At 41.6% G+C, this 27,449-nt stretch overlaps 1 protein-coding gene across 2 annotated transcripts in view; it reads left to right on the top strand.

The window, feature by feature from the left end:
• LOC141106160 (cGMP-dependent protein kinase 2-like) overlaps positions 1–27,449 on the top strand; it is a 397,387-nt gene that overhangs the window by 288,327 nt on the left and 81,611 nt on the right. For both annotated transcript variants that reach the window (XM_073596694.1, XM_073596693.1), the window contains exon 12: positions 24,418–24,554. In XM_073596694.1, coding sequence (XP_073452795.1) covers positions 24,418–24,554 — 137 coding nt within the window. The remainder of the gene's footprint in view (positions 1–24,417; positions 24,555–27,449) is intronic.

The raw sequence follows: 27,449 nt of genomic DNA, 5'->3' as shown, positions 1-27,449 counted from the left end.
AATAAAAGGGCAAATAACATAAAAGTGGAGAAACACTTCTATAAGATTTGTTTGTAGCATTTAAATGGAAACTATAGTGTATTTTCAGAGAGCACACATATTGACTTATTATTTTAATGTTTAGATTAATCTGTCAAAAACCTAGGCGATTCAAACTAAGCATGCAATGAAAAACTGGAACAGCAGACATTATGTCAAGTCAAAATGGCATGTCAAAACAATCAGTTTCTTCCAGTGATGACACTGCTGGATTTATATGAAAATCTTCTAAAAAAAAAAAAAAAAAAAAAGAAAGAAAGAAAATCTCTTTTTTTTCTGTAACTTCACACTCCTGCACCCATATCCTCCTGAGCCTACCTATTTGTCCTTCCTATGAAGGGCAGCTCCTGTGACTAAAAGAAAGTAAAACAAACGGGCAAAGGTTAAGATCAATTTTTAGAGGAAAAAGACCAGATTTACATATAAACTCAGCAGCCTGTACCTCTGAATTTAATATTGAATTTGATATGTGTTTTTCAATAAAGGTAATATCTGATTATGCTCTTTCTCTTCATTTTGTAGTTTGAATTATCTAGGTTTTGGTTTATTACAAGGGTTCATGCCTTATCATGCGCAGTTCTTTTAATTTCTTTGTGCACGTTTTTAATCCATGCTTTCATGCATGCTGATGCACATTTTTTATGTTGCATGCATTTTCATGTGTGCAAAAAATTGACCTGTTGATATATATTAACTCAGTGCTCAGATGCACCATTAAAATTAATTGCAAAGCTGTGCACGTGCATTTGTGTGTGTTACATATCTTACGTCAAAAGGCAAAGGTGTGAATGGGGCCTTAAGCCAGCCATACATTGAACGAAATTTGGCAATTTAGCCAGACTGGCCGAATTTTCAGTCCATGTATGGGCAGGTTGTATAGAAGTTGATCTACCGATTAACTTCTGTTCAACCTTTCTATTGGTATTTACTCATTCTATCAGCGCTGCAAGCTATAGTCGGCAGTACTGATCAGTGTATTCTTACAGGAAGTCTCCCTGCCATCAGAATACAATAGCTCAGCAGATCGAGTGTGTGGGTAGGAGAATCAGGTCAGTTTTTGTGTTCAAACTGCTGGTTGAATGAATAAAACTGACTCATCTATGGGCTGTCTAACTGTTACTATACCTTTAATATTTTAAATTCATATTTATCTGTAGACTTCCACCAAGTGGCTTCCTGGACCACTCTGATGTAATCATTTCGAAGAGGTTTAATTACAAAGAAAAGTTAAAAATGAATACTCATTCATATATATGGGAGTCCATGAGAGAGTGTGAGCCTATGGTGGAGGTACAGTCCTAAAAGGGTGCAGGTGGATGGATGGATAATGAGCTGCTCTGCTCTGGAAGGAAAAGGAAGGTCCCTCAAAATGCGTCCTGTGACTCTGGAGTCCGGGTAGACATTACCATCCATCGGTCTTTGACACCGGGAACAAGGAAGCCGCGGCACTACATGTGCTTACTGGGTTGTCAGAGCCATTTCCCTATTAACAGCCAGTGGCACAGAGATCCGGACTTTGTGCCTGTAGCAGCTCATCATCCATGCAGCTGCACCCTTTTAGAACTGTGCCTCCACCACAGGCTCACACTCTTCCGCGAACTGCCATACTGTGTATATATATATATATATATATATATATATATATATATATATATATATGTAGTTTTTATACTCGTTTTTAATTTTTCTTTGTAATTAAACTCTTGGAAATGACTACACCAGAGTGGTCGCGCTGTCTTCCTCCCTTCCCCTCTCTTTGTTTTACAGATGGAGTCCCACCTCTGTTTCGACAGCAGCACCCCTAGGTCATCAGTTCCTTTTGTCTAGCTATAAGGGCTAATAGCCTAGCGCCATTCCTGGCATTAGTTAATAATATTTTTTTTTTTTTTGGCTTCCTAGAATTCACTGCTATCACTTCTCTGATAGATAGATACTGAAAAAAAAACATATACTGTACATGGCCCATAAAAAGGGTCAATTGTCATAGAACTGTAAATCACAGTGGATATAACTTTGTTAGTTGACTGATCAAGAGAAATTGTTAATTTCTTATTAAATTAAAAACAAATTTTCTGCATAGCAATTTAAACTAATTACAATAAGAAACCACAAAATAACTAACTGCATAAGTATATACCATCTTCAGGTCAGTATTTAGTAAATTCACCTCTGGTAGCTATAACAGTCATAAGTCTGTTTCAATAGGTCATTGTTTGCAAATCTGGACACAGCAATATTTTACTATTTCTCCATACAAGACTGCTCAGGTTGCATAGTTATCATGAGTAAATGAAACATTTCAAGTCCTGCTACCCATTCTCTACTGGATTGAGATTAGGATTTGACTCAGCCATTCCTAGACATTTATATTGTTTTTAACCACTTCAGCCCCTGAAGGATTTGCCCCCTTCCTGACCAAGCCCTTTTTTGCAATACAGCACTGCATCGCTTTAACTGACAATTACGCGGTCGTACAACGTTGTACCCAAACAAAATTGATGTCCTTTTTTTTTCCCACAAATAGAGCTTTCTTTTGGTGGTATTTGATCACCCCTGCGGTTTTTATTTTTTGCACTATAAACAAAAAAAGAGCGACAATTATGAAAAAAAGCAATTTTTACTTTTTGCTATAATAAATATCCCCCCAAAAATATAAAAAAACACATTTCTTCCTCAGGTTTCCTTTAGGCCAATATGTATTCTTTTACATATTTTTTTATTTAAAAAAAAACGCAATAAGCGTATATTGATTGATTTGTGCAAAAGTTATCGCGTTTACAAAATAGGGGATAGATTTATGGCACTTTTGTTATTAATTTATTTTTTATTAGTAATGGGGGCGATCTGTGATTTTTATCATGACTGTGACATTGGGGTGGACAGATCGGATACTTTTGATATTTTTGGACAATTGACATCTATACAGCGATCAGTGCTATAAAAATGCACTGATTACTGTGTAAATGTCACTGGCAGGGAAGGGGTTAAACACTAGGGGGCGATTAAGGGGTTAAGTGTGTTTCTTCAGTGTGTTTTAACTGTAGGGGGGATGGGCTAACTAGAACATGACAGAGATCACTGCTCCTGATCACTGGGAGAAGTAGATCTTTGTCATGTTGCTAGGCAGAAAAGGGAAATGCTTTGTTTACATAGGCATCTCCCCGTTCTGCCACTCCGTGCCATGATCGCGGGCCACCGGCGGATATCGAGTCCGCAGGACCCCAGGCCAATGACGGAGTGATGCACGGGTACGTGGTTTTGCGCACCCGTGCCAATCTGCTGACGTATATCCACGTGAGCCAATCAGCAAGTGGTTAAGCCATTATTTTGTAGTTTTAGCTTTATGCTTGGTGCCAATGACTTTCTGAAAGTCAAATCTTTTTCTGAGACCCAGGTTCTGAATCAGGATTTCCTCAAACGATTTCCCTGAATTCTGCAGCATTCCTTCAAGATTACAGCCCTACAAAAGAGTTGCTGTACAGGAGTGTCCTTACAGCATGATGTTGCTATCACTATGCTTCCCAGTGGGTATCTTGTAATGATGATGTACAGTGTTTGGCTTAGTTTATTGGTTACAAAACTCAATATTGGTCTCATAAGACCATAACATCTTCTCGCAGCTGACTTCAGAGTCTTTCTTGTGAATTCTGGTAAATAGGGTGAAATGTGCAGCGCTTATGTGATCATATAAACCATAACAAATAATATTAGTACAGAAAACTTGAATAATAAATGATGTGCTCAAAAATACTCCAAGCAGTCCTCTATTATGACATGTGATGTCTATAAACAGAGTAACTTGGACGTGTGATGTCCAAAAAAGAAAAAAGTCAGTGACAAGCTTCAGTCATGTGTGATGATAATCCTCAACCACATGTGGATATAATATAGTGACAGTCTTTAACTTCAAATATGTATGATGTAATAACAGTTAATAGTGGGTCCACCACCAAAGACACCAGAAGCTGCTTACCAGAGGGATTGAACTCAAATAGGTGTACACCTAGTGAGTCAATCAAGCTTTGTGGTATAATATACCAAGGGGATCAGATGCTCTATCCAGATATGACCTCCAGATGGACCTCCGAACAAGTGTAAGGTATGGATGGACTCAGTAGATATAGGCAGTCAGCCCCATAATTAAAAGAAAGAGGAAGGCATATAGTGTAACTCCGTATGGAAATTTTAATACATAAAAAGCAAAGGAAATACACTCACGTGTTAAGCAGTAAAATCAAGCGCTTGTATAAAAGAAGACAGTGGTCTCAGCATATCCTCCCGACGCGTTTCGACTTAGAAGTCATCATCTGGGGTGCTGGACCACTGTACTGGCTGAGTATTTATAGGTACTGGTTACCCCCATAACAAGTGGCAGCTCCATCTGATTGAAAGTGCAAATTATGGAGATTACTTCCTGGTTCCTCCAAAATGGCGCCAGGGCTTGCATTCCAAGCCTCGTTTTCATGTGTAGAGGAGGATTACTTCCTGGTTCTGCCAAAATGGCGCCCGGACAAGAGTTCCAAGCCTCATTTTAACATGTGAAAGAGGATGTGACATCATGTGGAACAGTGACTGGTTTAAACAGCCAAAAACATGGCACCGCTATTTTCGGGGACATATAGGGGCAGGTGTGGCTTAAAACGGCACAATGTCCGGTGTATATAACCTACAACATGGCGCAGTTTGTTATAAGGACATGTATATTAATACACTAAGTTACAAGGTATCACCCTCTGGCAGCAAAAATGAAAAACAATATAATACATCCACACATTGCTCTAGCCTGAACATGGGCAGTGGCATAGTAGCCAGCACTCCCACCCAGCAGCAAAAGGACCGCCGGTTCGAATCCCGAGATTCCATGTGGGGGGTAGAAAAAAATAAATAAAATAATGTAATATATATAAAAAATATATATGATACTAAGGTGTGACAAATGATGGCACCCCTCAGAAAGGACACGTTATTGGTTGGATCAAGCTGATATTTGTGATAGGGTCCAAACCAGTATATATTCAAATATACAATCTAAAATACATGTTATAAGAATTTAATAAAAATACCTTCATAAAAACATTTAAAAATACTTATAAAAAAACCTCTCATAAAAGACATTCTAATAGGTACCAACTGGACCCTAAAGTACCGGAAATAGAGAAAAGGCATCATGCTTGGTTGATAAAAGCATTGATGTCCCATTCTATGTTCAACCCAAAAGGGGAGTAGGTCTGCAATTGGTGGATCCAATAAGTCTCCAAACGAGAGACTCCCCTTGTCTTAGCTCCTCCCATCCAAGGAGGTGTATATTTATCTATGACAAGAAATTGAGAACCAGTAGGATCTCGTCTGTGATGCTCTCTATAATGTCGAGGCACATTATGTTTGATGTCACCACTTTTTATTTTAGCGATATGCTCGCTGACTCTAACAGAAAAAGCTCGAATTGTACGGCCCACATACTGCTTCCCACAGGGGCAGGTAATCAGATAAACGACATGTGTGGTAGCACAAGTGCAGAATGTTTTAATGGGATATGTACAATTTGTAGTGTTCGATTTAAACTCGAGGCTTTTACGTCTACCACAGGAATTGTATTGACATACAGTGCATTTTTTGCAGGGAAAATAACCCACTAAGTTGTGAAAAAAAGAAGGTCGTATGGGGGGATTTATGATATTAGGTGCAATTTTTCCCTGCAAAGAAGGCACACCTCTAAAGATGACCTTAGGTTGTTCTGGGAGTATTTCCTTTAAAACACGGTCATTCCTAAGTATATCCCAATGTCTGTAAATGATGTTTTTGATTTCTCTGTGTTGGACTGAAAAAGTGGTGAGCATAGAGCATTTAAAGGAGCTTTCTTGTTCACGAGGAGGTTTTGGTGTCAGCAAAGATTTTCTATCAATTGCAGCCACTCTATTTATTTCTGAAGTTAACGATGTTGGGTCGTACCCCTTTTCTATAAATCTGTCCCTCAGTGTTGATGCTTGAGTGAAATAGTTGTTTACATCTGTGCAATTCCTGCGCAATCTCAGGAACTGACTACGAGGCACAGACTGTAACCAGGATTGGTGGTGACAGCTGTCAACTGGTATAAAGCTATTGCGGTCAGTATTTTTGAAATAAGTTTTAAACTTAAATTGGCGTGAGACCATCTCGATTTCGAGATCCAAAAAGTGAATTTTAAATGAGCTAAATTCATATGTCAACAAAATCCCCCGATCGTTGTCATTTAAAAACACAAAGAAATCCCTGAGGGATTCGGGGGTGCCATCCCATAGGAGGAGGATTTCGTCTATATATCTGGCCCACAGTACCAATGAGGGCCTGTGTTCAGAATAGACGACATCCTCCTCCCATTTTGCCATAAAAAGGTTGGCAAGGCTAGGGGCAAATTTGGCCCCCATAGCCACACCCTTCTGTTGCAAGAAAAACTTTTGGTCAAACCAGAAGTAGTTGTGTTTGGTAGCAAATTGTAATAGCTCAATAATATATTCACTTTGTTTATTGGTAATGGAATGGTCTCTGTTCAGAAAATGTGTGACCGCTTCTATACCTCTGGTATGGGGGATACAGGTGTACAATGATGCCACGTCTGCAGTGGCCATCAGCAGGTCCCCCCCAATCTCCACACTTTCAAGTAGCCTAATGGTATCAGTCGTATCCTTAAGATACGATGGAGTGCCTTTGACTAATGGTTGAAGGTAGAAATCAATATATTTACCGATACGTGATGTTACAGAGTCGATTCCACTTATGATTGGTCGACCCGGAGGGTGAACAGGATCCTTGTGGATCTTGGGCAGATGGTACATGATTGGGATTCTAGGTGCAGTAGGTACTAGGTAAGCCCTTTCTTTTTTATTTAGAATCTGCTCATTGAAACCTTTTAAAACTAGTTGGTCCAGCTCTTTTTTATATTGGGCAGTAGGGTTTCTGGTAAGTTCCCTATATGTGTCCTGGTCGCTTAATATCCTATACATTTCTTGAATGTAGTCCAGTCTGTCCTGCACGACTATGCCTCCGCCCTTATCGGCAGGACGGACTACAATATCTTTCCTCTCGCACAGTAATTTGAACCCGAGCATTGGAAAGGACTGGTTATATGTCTTTTTGGGAGGAAGCTTGGCTAAATCTTGCAAAACTAGGTCCCTAAAAATGTTAACGGCAGGAGCTGCAGGTACAGGGGGGCTGAATAAAGACGGATTAGACAGCCCTGAATGTACCATGCCTGAAGAAGCAGCTCTTTGAAATTGAGAAGACGTATTAGAAGCTACATAACGTTGGATATTAATCTTCCTAATAAATTTATGGACATCTATAAAGGTGTGAAATTTGTCTAATTTCTTTTGGGGGGCAAATTTTAAACCCTTGTCCAATATCATCATTTCCTGAGTGGTCAATTCCTTAGTGCTTAAATTAAAAACTCCATTGCCTATCATGTCCTTTTTCTTTTTTCTTCTCTGGATTCTCCGCCCCCCTCTAGAACCTCTTTTGGGTCCGAAAACCTTTTTCTTCCCTGTGTGCCCTGACGAAAATCCTGGTTTCCCTTAGGACTTAAATCATATCGATTTTGACTTAATGAAGAACGATTATATTCATTCCTGTTATATGACTGATCCTCTCTATGACAGAGTGGAGAAAATCTGTTGTACACTGGGATTGACGGATGGTCATAATAACGAGAGTCATAGGGGGGTGGATTATCATAGGTTCTCACAGGGGACCCGTTGTATCCATAATTTCTATAATCGACATAATGAGGAGTCTGATGATAGTGTTGGTTGCCTCTGGAGCGACCTCTACCTCCCCTCTTATTCCGATTATTGGCCCGTCCACGATGTGGTGGTGGAGGGGTATGATAACTGGGATGTCTACCTCTCTGTGGACCTAAATGACCTACAGGTTCATGTGAGTACCCTCTAGGTGTAGGTGGGGGTTTAGGTTGTGTGTGGCTGGAATGGCTGGTGTTCACCATATTATTGACAGCATGGGGACCATGTACAACAGCCGTAGAAGAGACTTCAGGATTGGTGTTCGCTAACAATGTCTTTTGCCAACCGAAAACCAACCCTGATTTATAATCCCCCGCATCTCAAGAGTATTTTTTGTGTTTTTTATTCTTTTGCTCTCTATCTTCCTTCTCAAGAAAAGACTGAAGATTCGAGGAAAGAGAATGATACTCTTGGGAATTTTTGAACTGTAAAAGCTTATCTTTCAGTTCTTTTATCTCTCTATCCAGGACTTGGAGTCTATTTTTCTTCTTGGAATTCAAAAACCCCAAAAATTCGGTACCCGCATCATTGAAATATTTGTACCAAGAGTCCAAGTCTGGATCTCCTTGCTGTGGATGGATATCCCATCTCAGACTTCTTGGGACCATATGTTCTGATATGTATTGCTCCAAGAAGGCAACATCCCATTGCAAGTGTAGCTCAGAGACCATGGCATTTTTAAGTCTCATAAAAAGACCGCCTATCTCCGTATCATTACCTGCAACAGTGAACACGCCCTCAGTATTAACCGTGCGTGCTGCTCGATATTCGAATACATCCATCTTACTTGAAAAAGACGTGAATAAATGTGCAAGTGTGTGAACTTACAGATGACTGCAGCAGTATAAACCAATCTCAATAACAGTACTGTAAGTTATAAACAAATATATACCGCGCTGTCTCAAAAAAAAAAAAAAAAAACAAAAAAAAAAACTAAAGCAGCCAGCACAGCAGTGGATAAAGTTGCAAAAATGACAAATAGGGTGAAATGTGCAGCGCTTATGTGATCATATAAACCATAACAAAAAATATTAGTACAGAAAACTTGAATAATAAATGATGTGCTCAAAAATACTCCAAGCAGTCCTCTATTATGACATGTGATGTCTATAAACAGAATAACTTGGACGTGTGATGTCCAAAAAAGAAAAAAGTCAGTGACAAGCTTCAGTCATGTGTGATGATAATCCTCAACCACATGTGGATATAATATAGTGACAGTCTTTAACTTCAAATATGTATGATGTAATAACAGTTAATAGTGGGTCCACCACCAAAGACACCAGAAGCTGCTTACCAGAGGGATTGAACTCAAATAGGTGTACACCTAGTGAGTCAATCAAGCTTTGTGGTATAATATACCAAGGGGATCAGATGCTCTATCCAGATATGACCTCCAGATGGACCTCCGAACAAGTGTAAGGTATGGATGGACTCAGTAGATATAGGCAGTCAGCCCCATAATTAAAAGAAAGAGGAAGGCATATAGTGTAACTCCGTATGGAAATTTTAATACATAAAAAGCAAAGGAAATACACTCACGTGTTAAGCAGTAAAATCAAGCGCTTGTATAAAAGAAGACAGTGGTCTCAGCATATCCTTCCGACGCGTTTCGACTTAGGAGTCATCATCTGGGGTGCTGGACCACTGTACTGGCTGAGTATTTATAGGTACTGGTTACCCCCATAACAAGTGGCAGCTCCATCTGATTGAAAGTGCAAATTATGGAGATTACTTCCTGGTTCCTCCAAAATGGCGCCAGGGCTTGCATTCCAAGCCTCGTTTTCATGTGTAGAGGAGGATTACTTCCTGGTTCTGCCAAAATGGCACCCGGACAAGAGTTCCAAGCCTCATTTTAATATGTGAAAGAGGATGTGACATCATGTGGAACAGTGACTGGTTTAAACAGCCAAAAACATGGCACCGCTATTTTCGGGGACATATAGGGGCAGGTGTGGCTTAAAACGGCACAATGTCCGGTGTATATAACCTACAACATGGCGCAGTTTGTCATAAGGACATGTATATTAATACACTAAGTTACAAGGTATCACCCTCTGGCAGCAAAAATGAAAAACAATATAATACATCCACACATTGCTCTAGCCTGAACATGGGCAGTGGCATAGCAGCCAGCACTCCCACCCAGCAGCAAAAGGACCGCCGGTTCGAATCCCGAGATTCCATGTGGGGGGTAGAAAAAAATAAATAAAATAATGTAATATATATAAAAAATATATATGATACTAAGGTGTGACAAATGATGGCACCCCTCAGAAAGGACACGTTATTGGTTGGATCAAGCTGATATTTGTGATAGGGTCCAAACCAGTATATATTCAAATATACAATCTAAAATACATGTTATAAGAATTTAATAAAAATACCTTCATAAAAACATTTAAAAATACTTATAAAAAAACCTCTCATAAAAGACATTCTAATAGGTACCAACTGGACCCTAAAGTACCGGAAATAGAGAAAAGGCATCATGCTTGGTTGATAAAAGCATTGATGTCCCATTCTATGTTCAACCCAAAAGGGGAGTAGGTCTGCAATTGGTGGATCCAATAAGTCTCCAAACGAGAGACTCCCCTTGTCTTAGCTCCTTCCCTCCAAGGAGGTGTATATTTATCTATGACAAGAATTTGAGAACCAGTAGGATCTCGTCTGTGATGCTTTCTATAATGTCGAGGCACATTATGTTTGATGTCACCACTTTTTATTTTAGCGATATGCTCGCTGACTCTAACAGAAAAAGCTCGAATTGTACGGCCCACATACTGCTTCCCACAGGGGCAGGTAATCAGATAAACGACATGTGTGGTAGCACAAGTGCAGAATGTTTTAATGGGATATGTACAATTTGTAGTGTTCGATTTAAACTCGAGGCTTTTACGTCTACCACAGGAATTGTATTGACATACAGTGCATTTTTTGCAGGGAAAATAACCCACTAAGTTGTGAAAAAAAGAAGGTCGTATGGGGGGATTTATGATATTAGGTGCACTTTTTCCCTGCAAAGAAGGCACACCTCTAAAGAGTTGTTCTGGGAGTATTTCCTTTAAAACACGGTCATTCCTAAGTATATCCCAATGTCTGTAAATGATGTTTTTGATTTCTCTGTGTTGGACTGAAAAAGTGGTGAGCATAGAGCATTTAAAGGAGCTTTCTTGTTCACGAGGAGGTTTTGGTGTCAGCAAAGATTTTCTATCAATTGCAGCCACTCTATTTATTTCTGAGGTTAACGATGTTGGGTCGTACCCCTTTTCTATAAATCTGTCCCTCAGTGTTGATGCTTGAGTGAAATAGTTGTTTACATCTGTGCAATTCCTGCGCAATCTCAGGAACTGACTACGAGGCACAGACTGTAACCAGGATTGGTGGTGACAGCTGTCAACTGGTATAAAGCTATTGCGGTCAGTATTTTTGAAATAAGTTTTAAACTTAAATTGGCGTGAGACCATCTCGATTTCGAGATCCAAAAAGTGAATTTTAAATGAGCTAAATTCATATGTCAACGAAATCCCCCGATCGCTGTCATTTAAAAACACAAAGAAATCCCTGAGGGATTCGGGGGTGCCATCCCATAGGAGGAGGATGTCGTCTATATATCTGGCCCACAGTACCAATGAGGGCCTGTGTTCAGAATAGACGACATCCTCCTCCCATTTTGCCATAAAAAGGTTGGCAAGGCTAGGGGCAAATTTGGCCCCCATAGCCACACCCTTCTGTTGCAAGAAAAACTTTTGGTCAAACCAGAAGTAGTTGTGTTTGGTAGCAAATTGTAATAGCTCAATAATATATTCACTTTGTTTATTGGTAATGGAATGGTCTCTGTTCAGAAAATGTGTGACCGCTTCTATACCTCTGGTATGGGGGATACAGGTGTACAATGATGCCACGTCTGCAGTGGCCATCAGCAGGTCCCCCCCAATCTCCACACTTTCAAGTAGCCTAATGGTATCAGTCGTATCCTTAAGATACGATGGAGTGCCTTTGACCAATGGTTGAAGGTAGAAATCAATATATTTACCGATACGTGATGTTACAGAGTCGATTCCACTTATGATTGGTCGACCCGGAGGGTGAACAGGATCCTTGTGGATCTTGGGCAGATGGTACATGATTGGGATTCTAGGTGCAGTAGGTACTAGGTAAGCCCTTTCTTTTTTATTTAGAATCTGCTCATTGAAACCTTTTAAAACTAGTTGGTCCAGCTCTTTTTTATATTGGGCAGTAGGGTTTCTGGTAAGTTCCCTATATGTGTCCTAGTCGCTTAATATCCTATACATTTCTTGAATGTAGTCCAGTCTGTCCTGCACGACTATGCCTCCGCCCTTATCGGCAGGACGGACTACAATATCTTTCCTCTCGCACAGTGAGAGGGTACTCACATGAACCTGTAGGTCATTTAGGTCCACAGAGAGGTAGACATCCCAGTTATCATACCCCTCCACCACCACATCGTGGACGGGCCAATAATCGGAATAAGAGGGGAGGTAGAGGTCGCTCCAGAGGCAACCAACACTATCATCAGACTCCTCATTATGTCGATTATAGAAATTATGGATACAACGGGTCCCCTGTGAGAACCTATGATAATCCACCCCCCTATGACTCTCGTTATTATGACCATCCGTCAATCCCAGTGTACAACAGATTTTCTCCACTCCGTCATAGAGAGGATCAGTCATATAACAGGAATGAATATAATCGTTCTTCATTAAGTCAAAATCGATATGATTTAAGTCCTAAGGGAAACCAGGATTTTCGTCAGGGCACACAGGGAAGAAAAAGGTCTTCGGACCCAAAAGAGGTTCTAGAGGGGGGCGGAGAATCCAGAGAAGAAAAAAGAAAAAGGACATGATAGGCAATGGAGTTTTTAATTTAAGCACTAAGGAATTGACCACTCAGGAAATGATGATATTGGACAAGGGTTTAAAATTTGCCCCCCAAAAGAAATTAGACAAATTTCACACCTTTATAGATGTCCATAAATTTATTAGGAAGATTAATATCCAACGTTATGTAGCTTCTAATACGTCTTCTCAATTTCAAAGAGCTGCTTCTTCAGGCGTGGTACATTCAGGGCTGTCTAATCCGTCTTTATTCAGCCCCCCTGTACCTGCAGCTCCTGCCGTTAACATTTTTAGGGACCTAGTTTTGCAAGATTTAGCCAAGCTTCCTCCCAAAAAGACATATAACCAGTCCTTTCCAATGCTCGGGTTCAAATCACTGTGCGAGAGGAAAGATATTGTAGTCCGTCCTGCCGATAAGGGCGGAGGCATAGTCGTGCAGGACAGACTGGACTACATTCAAGAAATGTATAGGATATTAAGCGACCAGGACACATATAGGGAACTTACCAGAAACCCTACTGCCCAATATAAAAAGAGCTGGACCAACTAGTTTTAAAAGGTTTCAATGAGCAGATTCTAAATAAAAAAGAAAGGGCTTACCTAGTACCTACTGCACCTAGAATCCCAATCATGTACCATCTGCCCAAGATCCACAAGGATCCTGTTCACCCTCCGGGTCGACCAATCATAAGTGGAATCGACTCTGTAACATCACGTATCGGTAAATATATTGATTTCTACCTTCAACCATTGGTCAAAGGCACTCCATCGTATCTTAAGGATACGACTGATACCATTAGGCTACTTGAAAGTGTGGAGATTGGGGGGGACCTGCTGATGGCCACTGCAGACGTGGCATCATTGTACACCTGTATCCCCCATACCAGAGGTATAGAAGCGGTCACACATTTTCTGAACAGAGACCATTCCATTACCAATAAACAAAGTGAATATATTATTGAGCTATTACAATTTGCTACCAAACACAACTACTTCTGGTTTGACCAAAAGTTTTTCTTGCAACAGAAGGGTGTGGCTATGGGGGCCAAATTTGCCCCTAGCCTTGCCAACCTTTTTATGGCAAAATGGGAGGAGGATGTCGTCTATTCTGAACACAGGCCCTCATTGGTACTGTGGGCCAGATATATAGACGAAATCCTCCTCCTATGGGATGGCACCCCCGAATCCCTCAGGGATTTCTTTGTGTTTTTAAATGACAACGATCGGGGGATTTTGTTGACATATGAATTTAGCTCATTTAAAATTCACTTTTTGGATCTCGAAATCGAGATGGTCTCACGCCAATTTAAGTTTAAAACTTATTTCAAAAATACTGACCGCAATAGCTTTATAACAGTTGACAGCTGTCACCACCAATCCTGGTTACAGTCTGTGCCTCGTAGTCAGTTCCTGAGATTGCGCAGGAATTGCACAGATGTAAACAACTATTTCACTCAAGCATCAACACTGAGGGACAGATTTATAGAAAAGGGGTACGACCCAACATCGTTAACCTAATAAATAAATAGAGTGGCTGCAATTGATAGAAAATCTTTGCTGACACCAAAACCTCCTCGTGAACAAGAAAGCTCCTTTAAATGCTCTATGCTCACCACTTTTTCAGTCCAACACAGAGAAATCAAAAACATTACTTACAGACATTGGGATATACTTAGGAATGACCGTGTTTTAAAGGAAATACTCCCAGAACAACCTAAGGTCATCTTTAGAGGTGTGCCTTCTTTGCAGGGAAAAATTGCACCTAATATCATAAATCCCCCCATACGACCTTCTTTTTTTCACAACTTAGTGGGTTATTTTCCCTGCAAAAAATGCACTGTATGTCAATACAATTCCTGTGGTAGACGTAAAAGCCTCGAGTTTAAATCGAACACTACAAATTGTACATATCCCATTAAAACATTCTGCACTTGTGCTACCACACATGTCGTTTATCTGATTACCTGCCCCTGTGGGAAGCAGTATGTGGGCCGTACAATTCGAGCTTTTTCTGTTAGAGTCAGCGAGCATATCGCTAAAATAAAAAGTGGTGACATCAAACATAATGTGCCTCGACATTATAGAGAGCATCACAGACGAGATCCTACTGGTTCTCAATTTCTTGTCATAGATAAATATACACCTCCTTGGAGGGGAGGAGCTAAGACAAGGGGAGTCTCTCGTTTGGAGACTTATTGGATCCACCAATTGCAGACCTACTCCCCTTTTGGGTTGAACATAGAATGGGACATCAATGCTTTTATCAACCAAGCATGATGCCTTTTCTCTATTTCCGGTACTTTAGGGTCCAGTTGGTACCTATTAGAATGTCTTTTATGAGAGGTTTTTTTATAAGTATTTTTAAATGTTTTTATGAAGGTATTTTTATTAAATTCTTATAACATGTATTTTAGATTGTATATTTGAATATATACTGGTTTGGACCCTATCACAAATATCAGCTTGATCCAACCAATAACGTGTCCTTTCTGAGGGGTGCCATCATTTGTCACACCTTAGTATCATATATATTTTTTATATATATTACATTATTTTATTTATTTTTTTCTACCCCCCACATGGAATCTCGGGATTCGAACCGGCGGTCCTTTTGCTGCTGGGTGGGAGTGCTGGCTGCTATGCCACTGCCCACTTAGTGTATTAATATACATGTCCTTATGACAAACTGCGCCATGTTGTAGGTTATATACACCGGACATTGTGCCGTTTTAAGCCACACCTGCCCCTATATGTCCCCGAAAATAGCGGTGCCATGTTTTTGGCTGTTTAAACCAGTCACTGTTCCACATGATGTCACATCCTCTTTCACATGTTAAAATGAGGCTTGGAACTCTTGTCCGGGCGCCATTTTGGCAGAACCAGGAAGTAATCCTCCTCTACACATGAAAACGAGGCTTGGAATGCAAGCCCTGGTGCCATTTTGGAGGAACCAGGAAGTAATCTCCATAATTTGCACTTTCAATCAGATGGAGCTGCCACTTGTTATGGGGGTAACCAGTACCTATAAATACTCAGCCAGTACAGTGGTTCAGCACCCCAGATGATGACTTCTAAGTCGAAACGCATCGGAAGGATATGCTGAGACCACTGTCTTCTTTTATACAAGTGCTTGATTTTACTGCTTAACACGTGAGTGTATTTCCTTTGCTTTTTATGTATTAAAATTTCCATACGGAGTTACACTATATGCCTTCCTCTTTCTTTTAATTATGGGGCTGACTGCCTATATCTACTGAGTCCATCCATACCTTACACTTGTTCGGAGGTCCATCTGGAGGTCATATCTGGATAGAGCATCTGATCCCCTTGGTATATTATACCACAAAGCTTGATTGACTCACTAGGTGTACACCTATTTGAGTTCAATCCCTCTGGTAAGCAGCTTCTGGTGTCTTTGGTGGTGGACCCACTATTAACTGTTATTACATCATACATATTTGAAGTTAAAGACTGTCACTATATTATATCCACATGTGGTTGAGGATTATCATCACACATGACTGAAGCTTGTCACTGACTTTTTTCTTTTTTGGACATCACACGTCCAAGTTACTCTGTTTATAGACATCACATGTCATAATAGAGGACTGCTTGGAGTATTTTTGAGCACATCATTTATTATTCAAGTTTTCTGTACTAATATTATTTGTTATGGTTTATATGATCACATAAGCGCTGCACATTTCACCCTATTTGTCATTTTTGCAACTTTATCTATCCACTGCTGTGCTGGCTGCTTTAGTTTTTTTTTTTTTTTTTTTTTTTTTTTTGAGACAGCGCGGTATATATTTGTTTATAACTTGTGAATTCTGGTAAACTATGGGCAAAATTAGTTTTAATTAACAGTGGTTTTTTTGCCACTCTCCCATGAATACCAGATATTACTTGTGAAGCATGCAGCCAAAAGCTTTGTATGCTTAGACTTACTAATCTCTGGGGAGTGTAACCCCTTCAGAGTGGTTGTAGGTCTCCTGGGGGCCTCTCTTGCTAGTTTCTTCTTGCATATTCACTCACTTTTGGTGAATGGCCTGTTCTTTGCAGATTTACAGCTATTCCACATTCTTACCATTTTTTATTTAGCTGCACTCAAAGCCATAGTCTCTAACTTGGAAATCTTCTTGTTTCCAGCCCCTGACTTGTGGTTTTTGATCAACTTTTATTACACTTGTTTGCAGTGTTCTTTTGTCATTATGGTGTACAATATGCCACGATGCAGACTAACTAGAAGTTGGGCCCTTCAAATACATGTGTATTTATATTACAGTCCCTTGAAACTATTTGACTACGTGCCGATGATCTCTGTTTCGCTATTGATCTGACTTTAAAAAAGTATTGGCTGCATCAGTGATGACTTTGGTGTGCCATATGAACCGGGGGAATATGCTTATGCAATCTGATATTTTGTGTGTTTTTTGTAATTGTAATTAATGTAACATAGTTTGCAAAGATCTGTTTTTAATTTGACATGACAGAGTTTCTATTGGAAAAAAAATCTAAATACTATCCACTGTGATTCATTATTCTATAGTAATAAAAACATGAAAGTGTCCAAGGGAGTGATTCAATTTAATGGCATGGTAAAAGGTGCATTGACCAGACCTGTGCAAGCACAGCATAACCAATGTGCTGCACTGACAAAAGCTGGAAACAGAACCTGCATATGGGGGAAAGAAGAAGTCTACACAGGTTTTTAAGATGAAAATAAATCAGGCCAAGATAAATCATTTCTGAATTTTTTTCACCTTTATTGTGACCAATTTAATTACACACAAACTGAAATTGTTGATTAGTGGCAAAATAAATAAATAAACTGTGGTTGCATAGGTGTACACACCCTCCTTTAACTCGGGATGTGACTGTGTTCAGAATTAACCAATCACATTGAAACTGATGTGAAATAGTTGTCAGTACACATCTTCTATCAGTGAAAGTGACTCTGATTAAGCATATATAGTTCAGCTGTCTTAGCAAGACTTTTCTGACATTAAGCCCAGATTCAGGCTGGGTTCACACTGGTCCGACAAACGCTCCGACATTGGGAGCTCATGTCGCATGACGTGTGAAATTTAATGTTTCCCTATGGGAGCCGTCCTAACTGGTCCGACACAAGTCGTTCCGACTTTAGAAATGCTCCCTGTACTACTTTGGTCCGACTTTGATCCTACTTCAGCCTATTGACTATCATTGAAGTCGGATCAAAGTCGGATTGCCGTCTTGCATGATCCGACTTCGGCACGCGACTTGTGCTCAGATGTTCTTGAGGGGGAACTCCGCGCCAAATTTTAAATAAAAAACCGGCATGGGTTCCCCCTCCAAGAGCATACCAGGCCCTTGGGTCTGGTATGGACCTTGAGGGGAACCCCCTACGCCGAAAAAAACGGCGTGGGGGGTCGCCCCCAATCCATACCAGACCCTTATCCGAGCACGCAGCCCGGCCGGACAGGAATGGGGGTGGGGACGAGCGAGCGCCCCCCCCCCCCTCCTGAACCGTACCAGGCCGCATGCCCTCAACATGGGGGGTTGGTGCCTTGGGGGAGGGGGCGCGCTGCGGCCCCCCACCCCAAAGCACCTTGTCCCCATGTTGATGAGGACAAGGGCCTCTTCCCGACAACCCTGGCCGTTGGTTGTCGGGGTCTGCGGGCGGAGGGCTTATCGGAATCCAGGAGCCCCCTTTAATAAGGGGGCCCCCAGATCCCGGCCCCCCACCCTATGTGAATGAGTATGGGGTACATGGTACCCCTACCCATTCACCTAGGGAAGTGTCAATAAAAAAAACCACAGTACACAGGTTTCAAAATTAATTTATTGGGCAGCTCCGGTATCTTCTTCCGACTTCTCCCGGTGTTCCGCCTCTTCTCCCGGGCCCCACCGCTATCTTCTTCCAGCTCTATTGCCAGCGAGGGGCCCGGTCTGCTGCCGCTGTCTTCTCGCCGCTGTCTCGCCGCTTCTTCTCTTCATCTCTTCTTCCGATGTTGACACGACGCTCTCCCCGGCTGGAATGCTCTCTGTGCGCTCTGCTCTGACTTATATAGGCGGTGACCCCGCCCCCTTATGCCGTCACAGTCTCTGGGCATGCTGGGACTGTGACGGCATAAGGGGGCGTGGTCATCGGGTGATGACCACGCCCCCTAAAACGTCACAGTCCCAGCATGCCCAGAGACTGTGACGGCATAAGGGGGCGGGGTCACCGCCTATATAAGTCAGAGCAGAGCGCACAGAGAGCATTCCAGCCGGGGAGAGCGTCGTGTCAACATCGGAAGAAGAGATGAAGAGAAGAAGCGGCGAGACAGCGGCGAGAAGACAGCGGCAGCAGACCGGGCCCCTCGCTGGCAATAGAGCTGGAAGAAGATAGCGGCGGGGCCCGGGAGAAGAGGCGGAACACCGGGAGAAGTCGGAAGAAGATACCGGAGCTGCCCAATAAATAAATTAATTTTGAAACCTGTGTACTGTGGTTTTTTTTATTGACACTTCCCTAGGTGAATGGGTAGGGGTACCATGTACCCCATACTCATTCACATAGGGTGGGGGGCCGGGATCTGGGGGCCCCCTTATTAAAGGGGGCTCCTGGATTCCGATAAGCCCTCCGCCCGCAGACCCCGACAACCAACGGCCAGGGTTGTCGGGAAGAGGCCCTTGTCCTCATCAACATGGGGACAAGGTGCTTTGGGGTGGGGGGCCGCAGCGCGCCCCCTCCCCCAAGGCACCAACCCCCCATGTTGAGGGCATGCGGCCTGGTACGGTTCAGGAGGGGGGGGCGCTCGCTCGTCCCCACCCCCATTCCTGTCCGGCCGGGCTGCGTGCTCGGATAAGGGTCTGGTATGGATTGGGGGGGACCCCCACGCCGTTTTTATCGGCGTAGGGGGTTCCCCTCAAGGTCCATACCAGACCCAAGGGCCTGGTATGCTCCTGGAGGGGGAACCCATGCCGGTTTTTTATTTAAAATTTGGCGCGGAGTTCCCCCTAAAGATTCATACCAAACACAGTGCCGGGCATTGGCGGGGATCCAAGTCGGATCCCCGTTCATTGAAAGTCGGACACATGCCGGCTTCATGTCGCAGGGCAAAGTCGGATCCAAAGTAGGACGGCTGTCGTGTCGCACCAGTGTGAACCCAGCCTCACACTGACATCGGGATTGAAATCGTGCCAGTTCAGCTGAATGTGTGATTTCAGAGACATCTGTGCGGGTTCCTGTACAGATGTCTATAAAAAATCGCACCCCGAAGTTGCCCAAAGTAGTACAGAAACTACTTTTGGAAATCGGTGCGGAGCCGCAAATGCGGGACTGGAGCCTTTTCTTACTAAGAAAAACATACAAGCCCAGTACATTTTTCAAAAAGCAATATCAAGTTTCCAAAAAGCATGTGGGAAAATGTGTTGTTGTCTGACGAGACCAAGATTACACTTTTTGGCAATGATTCTAAAAAGAATGTTTGGCACAAAACCAGCACTGCACATCACCAAAAAAAAACATATCTACAGTGAAGCATGGTGGTGGCAGCCAGAGGTGTAACTAGAACCTTCAGGGCTCCAGTGCAAGAAACCATGAAGGGCCCCATTAACTCCTGGCTGGGGCCCTTCCCTCTGGGCCCGGAGCCCTTCCCACTGATTCCGAGGCCCTTTACTCTGTCCTGTCACAGGGCCCTTTATTACGGTCCCATTGCAGGACCCTTTCACATATTCTGCAGTAGGCCTCCTTCCTGCTGTCTTGGGGCTGCCCCACGGTGGCAGAACACCAGGGCTAGTTGCAAGGGCGACCTTTACTACCCTGGCAGTTCCACCACTGGTGTCAGTAGCTTTTATCTTAGTTATTTTATCTAGGGGCAGCAGGACCTAGCTCAGCTATAGTAGGTGTTCAGGTGTAATTAATACTTTGTTGACCCTCATGAGCTCCTAACCCCCCCTTCTGGGACTTGTAGTTTGGCCTTCCTGGATCCCCTTCTCCCATGACAGGTCCTCTGCCCCCTCCCACTGACTCTTGTATGGCTCAGGAACAGGAAGGCAGGGCCAGCTCAGTGATAGGGGTGGGGTTACCAATATCTAATCCTTTCCCCAATGACAGGTCCTCTTTACCCCTTCCACTGGCCAGTGAATGGTTCAGGGACTAGGGGGCGGATCATGCTCAGTGACGGGAGGGGTATGGTTACCAGTCTCTAATCCTCTCCTCAAGACAGGACCTCTTTACCCCTTCCACTGACTGGTATAAGGCTCAGGGACAGGAAGGTGAGTGGGTTCAGTGACAGGGGGTGGGTTTACCAGTCTCTTAATCCCCTCCCCCAAGACAGGTCCTCTTTTCCCTCCCACGGATTGGTATATGACTCAGGGGCAGGAGGGCAAAGCAGAGTCAGGGACATGGCACGAGGTTACAATTAACTTACAAATAACATACCTGTCTGGCTCATGTGTGCTTTCACCATGCTGTCACTGCCCGGGGGGGACACACAGCTGCTGTCTGCTCCTCTCCCACACTACCGCACTTTCATATTTCACTCTCTGCTTCCCGCCCCACCCCCTCCGATGCTCCCTCGCACCGTGCTGGGTACTATGGATTTCAGCACAGGGGAGCCACACAGACTCTATGGAGCATGGGGCCGGGTCACAATTCAGACCCCTGAGACCCCTATAGCTACGCCCCTGGTGGCAGCATTATACTTTGGGGCCTTTTTTTCTTTAGCTGGTTCTGGGGTCAATGTGGAGGCAAATGCATATCCATGTCGCCACTTATGAACAGTTCCAAATATTAGTTAAATGTGGCACAAAATCTTCAGGCCTCTTTTAAAAAGCTGAAAAGGAATTTCACCTTTCAGCACAACAACGACTCAAAGCATACCTCCAAATCAACAAAAGAATGGCTTTACCAGAAGAACATCAAAGTTTTGGAATGGCCCAGCCAGAGTCCAGACCTGAATCCAATTGAAAATCTGTGGGTGACCAGAAGAGGGCTTTGTACAGGAAATGCCCAATCTGACACTGGAGCACTTTTGCAAGGAGGAGAAAGCAAAGATTCCCAAGGCAAGATGTGCCATGCTGATGCTCCTACTCCAAAAGATTGAATGCTGCCATAAAATCAAAATGTGCTTCAACAAAGGGTGTGCATATTTGTGCAACCACATTATTGTAATTTTTTTTTATATTTATTTTTCTCCCATTAAAGAGTTCTGTTTGCTTTCGATTACATTTTCACAGAGCATAGGTTACATTAAAGATGGAAAAAATTCAGAAATGATTTATCTTCATCTGATTTCTTTACACCTCAAAAACTTAGCATTTCTACAGGGGTGTGTAGAGAAAATTGAGGACAAATAGGGACTTTATCAGTACCCCATAGACTTCCCAGACAATGAAATAAAATTAACAAACTGTATTACATAGACAAATACATAAAAAAACTTTAACATGGACATACTGTATTAAAAAAGAAGAGATATGCCCCACTATTAGAGTAGGAGGAACCCCCAATGTGTAAACATGTATAAAAATACATAAATAAATTGAAATTATAGCAGAAACTATCCACTTCCTCAGGAGGAGAAGGGAGGCACCACCATTACTTCTAAATGAAAAACATAGAGAAAGGTAATAATGATAAATAATAAACGTTAATGTTATTTGTATCTATACAACAATCAAAGAAATCAGATATTGCAAGGTTCTATTTACAAAAGTAAGAAAGAGATGCAGAGGCAAATGCACATCCACATCGCAAATCAATTCCCAGGGTAAGCATAGAAGTATACAGTGTACCTTCAGGAGAGGAGCTGAATCCCTAACATACAGTCAGGTCAATAAATATTGGGACATTGACACAATTCTAATCTTTTTGGCTCTATACACCAGCACAATGGATTTGAAATGAAACGAACAAGATGTGCTTTAACTGCAGACTTGCAGCTTTAATTTGAGGGTATTTACATCGTAATCAGGTGAACAGTGTAGGAATTACAACAGTTTGTATGAGTGCCTCCCACTTTTTAAGGGACCAAAGGTAATGAATGAAAGAATGCACCGGTGAGTTCTGCAACACCAAAAGACCCGGAAGACCACGGAAAACAACTGTGGTGAATGACCGAAGAATTCTTTCCCTGGTGAAGAAAACACCCTTCACAACAGCTGGCCAGATCAAGAACACTCTCCAGGAGGTAGGTGTATGTGTGTCAAAGTCAACAATCAAGAGAAGACTTCACCAGAGTGAATACAGAGGGTTCACCACAAGCTGTAAACCATTGGTGAGCCTCAAAAATAGGAAGGCCAGATTAGAGTTTGCCAAATAACATCTAAAAAAGCCTTCACAGTTCTGGAACAACATCCTATGGACAGATGAGACCAAGATCAACTTGTACCAGAGTAATGGGAAGAGAAGAGTATGGAAAAGGAAAGGAACTGCTCATGATCCAAAGCATACCACCTCATCAGTGAAGCTTGGCGGTGGTAGTGTCATGGCGTGGGCATGTATGGCTGCCAATGGAACTGGTTCTCTTGTATTTATTGATGATGTGACTTCTGACAAAAGCAGCAGGATGAATTCTGAAGTGTTTCGGGCAATATTATCTGCTCATATTCAGCAAAATGCTTCAGAACTCATTGGATGGCGATTCACAGTGCAGATGGACAATGACCCGAAGCATACTGCGAAAGCATCCAAAGACTTTTTTAAGGGAAAGAAGTGGAATGTTATGCAATGGCCAAGTCAATCACCTGACCTGAATCCGACTGAGCATGCATTTCACTTGATGAAGACAAAACTGAAGGGAAGATGCCCCAAGAACAAGCAGGAACTGAAGACAGTATGTATGTAAATACCCTCAAATTAAAGCTGAAAGTCTGCAGTTAAAGCACATCTTGTTCGTTTCATTTCAAATCCATTGTGGTGGTGTATAGAGCCAAAAAGATTAGAATTGTGTCGATTTCCCAATATTTATGGACCTGACTGTAAATACACTCATCCCTAAGACAGAAGGTATATAAAACAATAAACAAAGATTGTTTCTGATTAAAAGTAGCTATCAGTCTCATAGACAGACATAATTAGGAATAGCTGAGGCCATGTGCATAGAAACCAACCTGTTTGGTACTCGGACATCCACACCTTAACCAAAACAATCAAACAAAGTCAGTATCCACCACCAATCCAATTAAAGAAAAAATAGGTAAAGCCTGCAATTCCTAGAAAAAAACAAAACAAACATTCATCATGAACAGAGTATACAAGAAAGAAAAAGCTACCCAAAGTTAAGTGAATACATACTGAGGAAAATTTATAAATGCTTTAAAGTGTATGTACAGCATATCAGGGATCCAGCTCCTCCCCAGTAGATATATGATCTATGATGATAGATATATGCTCCCATGCTCGGGGTTGCGTCATGGATGGGCATTAGCCTCCACATTATCTTGCGTTTGTAGGTCAATCCTTGCAATATCTGATTTACTTGATTGCTGTATAGATGCATAAAACATTAAAGTTTATTGTGTATCATTATTACCTTTCTCTATGTTATTCAATTAGAAATAATGGTGATAAAGTTGTGTCAGACAGGAGATGAGGGGTAATATCCCAAATGGGGACATAGACAGCAAAAAAAACTGACAGGGGTTCCAACCTTCATTCACGTAATCCAAAAAAAAAAAAAATCTAGAATGAGGCTTTATTGAACACACCATGTTTGACTATTAACCACCTAAATAGTTCATATATCTAATGCAAAAATATGTTTGATGCATTTCAGGTAAAATTAAAGGACGAAGATATGACCTTTGCACTAAAGTGCATCAAGAAAAAGCATATTGTGGACACGCATCAACAAGAACATGTGTATTGGGAGAAGAATATACTGCAGCAAATCAACTGTTCATTTATCATCAGGTAGTTTAATGACTGACCTATTCTTTCCTGCAAAATGTATGATTTATTTTTTTGACATTCTATGATGCATTTGTATCAGGTTCACAATGGTTCTTTACGCAGCCAATGAGGCAAATGGAAGGTGGACGGGTACGTGAAAACATGACAGGACAGCTGGGAAAATGTCTATTCTTTATTGTAATTATTCCTGTATTGCCCATGTGAATGGCCCTGTGCTTACAGTGCCTTGAAAAAGTATTCATACGCCTTGTAATTTTCCACATTTTGTCGTGTTACAACCAAAAACGTAAATGTATTTTATTGGGATTTAATGTGATAGACCAACACAAAGTGGCACATAATTGTGAAGTGGAAGGAAAATGATAAATGGTTTTCAAAAATGTTTACAAATAAATATGTGAAAAGTGTGGCATGCATTTGTATTCAGCCCCGAGTCAATACTTTGTAGAACCACCTTTCACTGCAATTACAGTTTCAAGTCTTTGCTTTCCTAGAGAGTAAAACATTTGCCCATTCCTCTTTGCAAAATAGCTCAAGCTCTGTCAGATTGGATGGAGAGTGTCTGAACAGCAATTTAAGTCTTGCCACAGATTCTCAATTGGATTTAGGTCTGGACATTGACTGGGCCATACTAACACATGAATATGCTTTGATCTAAACCATTCCATTGTAGCTCAGGCTGTATGTTTAGGGTCATTGTCCTGTTCACCATTCACAGCGGGGATGGTGTGTTTAGGGTGATGTGCAGTGTTAGTTTTCTGCCACACATAGCATTTTGCTTTTAGGCCAAAAAGTTCAAATTTGGTCTCATCTGACCAGAGCACCTTCTTCCACAATTGCTGTGTCCCTCACATGGCTTCTCGCAAACTGCAAATGAGACTTCCTATGGCTTTCTTCAACAATGGCTTTCTTCTTGCCACTCTTCCATAAAGGCCAGATTTGTGCAGTGCATGACTGATAGTTGTCCTGTGGACAGATTCTTCCACCTGAGCTGTGGATCTCTGCAGCTCCTCCAGAGTTACCATGGGCCTCTGGGCTGATTAATTGCTCTCCTTGCCTGTCAGTTTAGGTGGATGGCCATGTCTTGGTAGGTTTACAGTTGTGCCATACTCTTTCCATTTTTGGATGATGGATTGAACAGTGCTCCGTGAGATGTTCAAAGCTTGTGATATTTTTTCTACCTAACCCTGCCTTAAACTTCTCCACAACTTTATCCCTGACCTGTCTGGTGTGTTCCTTGGCCTTCATAATGCTGTTTGTTCACTAAGATTCTCTAACAAACATCTGAGAGCTTCACAGAACAGCTGCATTTATACTGAGATTAAATTACACACAGGACTCTATTTACTAATTAGGTGACTTCTGAAGGCAATTGGTTCCACTGGATTTTAGTTAGGGGTATCAGAGTAAAGGGGGCTGAATACAAATGCACTCCACACTTTTCAGATATTTATTTGTAAAACATCTTGAAAACCATTTATCATTTTTCTTCCGCTTCACAATTATGTGCCACTTTGTGTTGGTCTATCACGTAAAATCCCAATAAAATACATTTAAATTTTTGGTTGTAAAATGACAAAATGTAAAAAAAAAAAAAAAAAAAAAAAAAAAGGGGGAGGGTGAATACTTTTTCTAGGCACTATATGTAGGTAGATTACTCTTTGCTTCGGGTCTGTTGGAGTTGTGGCAAAGAATACACAGTTGCTTGACTACAGGAAAAATGTATATAACATGTTTTTGTGCAGAAGGTATGAACTTATAGTCTATGATGGTGACAACAATTCTGAAGTCTTCCACTTTATGTCAGACGACAGCTTTTTTTGATTGGAAATGTCAAGGGTGGTACAGGGTCAGTGTCAACAGCAATGTCTCCAATCCTTAATCATACAGTACTGGATTTGTGTTATCTTCGCATGCAAGTAGATTTCCTGTTTTTCAATTACCTCAACGGCCCCCTTAATGGGGGCGTTTTTTACCTCCAGGCCCACATAGCAGCTGCATTGACTGCTATATTGTTATGCTACTGAGCTTTATTGTATATAGTAAGGGTGTTTGTTTGAACACTGCCTCGAAATGTATACATTATTTTATAACATGCCACTGTGAAAGATGTGCCTGACTAAACAGTAGACATGTGCATTCGTTATCGTCCGAATGCATTTTTGTTAGAATTTCTGGGATTTTCGTGTTCATTTTAACAAAATGATAACGAACGCACAGAATCTGAAATCCGAAAGATCTGAAATAAAAACATGCTTTATTCTCGTATCCATTATATTTTCATATCGATGCGACAACAGTTCGATATAGATAGATAGAAGCTTCGACATGAGGGTGACAATAGCGATCTGTGTCTATTGAACCTGAGGTTGAATGTGCCCAACCTCCTAAAGCCACCGTTGGATGCTGCCATCGCCAGTGTGAACCAGAACCGTTAGGAGCGTACAGCGAACAGGAAGGAAGTTATATGCTTGAATTTCGATACAACGTAAGTCCATTGGCTGTTGGGGTAGACCGTTTGACATGAACAGAAACAAACAAGTATTGTATCATTCGATACGATCAAAAATATGTATAATACCGTTCGACATGAAGATTCGGCGAAGCAGCTAAAAACATATGATCGCCGTGAGCGGACATTTATGGTCAAATGCTCCGCCCATAGGCTATAGAAGAATTCTAATGTTGTTTCACTAGTAATAATAATAATTAATAATTATAATTATTACTAGTCAAACAATATTAGAATTCTACTATAGCTTGTGTGCAGAGCATTCGGACGGAAATGTACGATCACGGCGTTGTACATTTTAGCTGCTTCATCGAATCATCTTAGAACATCCGACAGACACCATGAGCCTTCTATTGACAGATTTGACCTTAATTAATTTGGAT

Source organism: Aquarana catesbeiana, linkage group LG08, assembly GCF_042186555.1.
Source record: "Aquarana catesbeiana isolate 2022-GZ linkage group LG08, ASM4218655v1, whole genome shotgun sequence".
NCBI classification, from domain to species: domain Eukaryota; kingdom Metazoa; phylum Chordata; class Amphibia; order Anura; family Ranidae; genus Aquarana; species Aquarana catesbeiana.
This window is presented reverse-complemented; position numbering and strand designations above follow the sequence as displayed.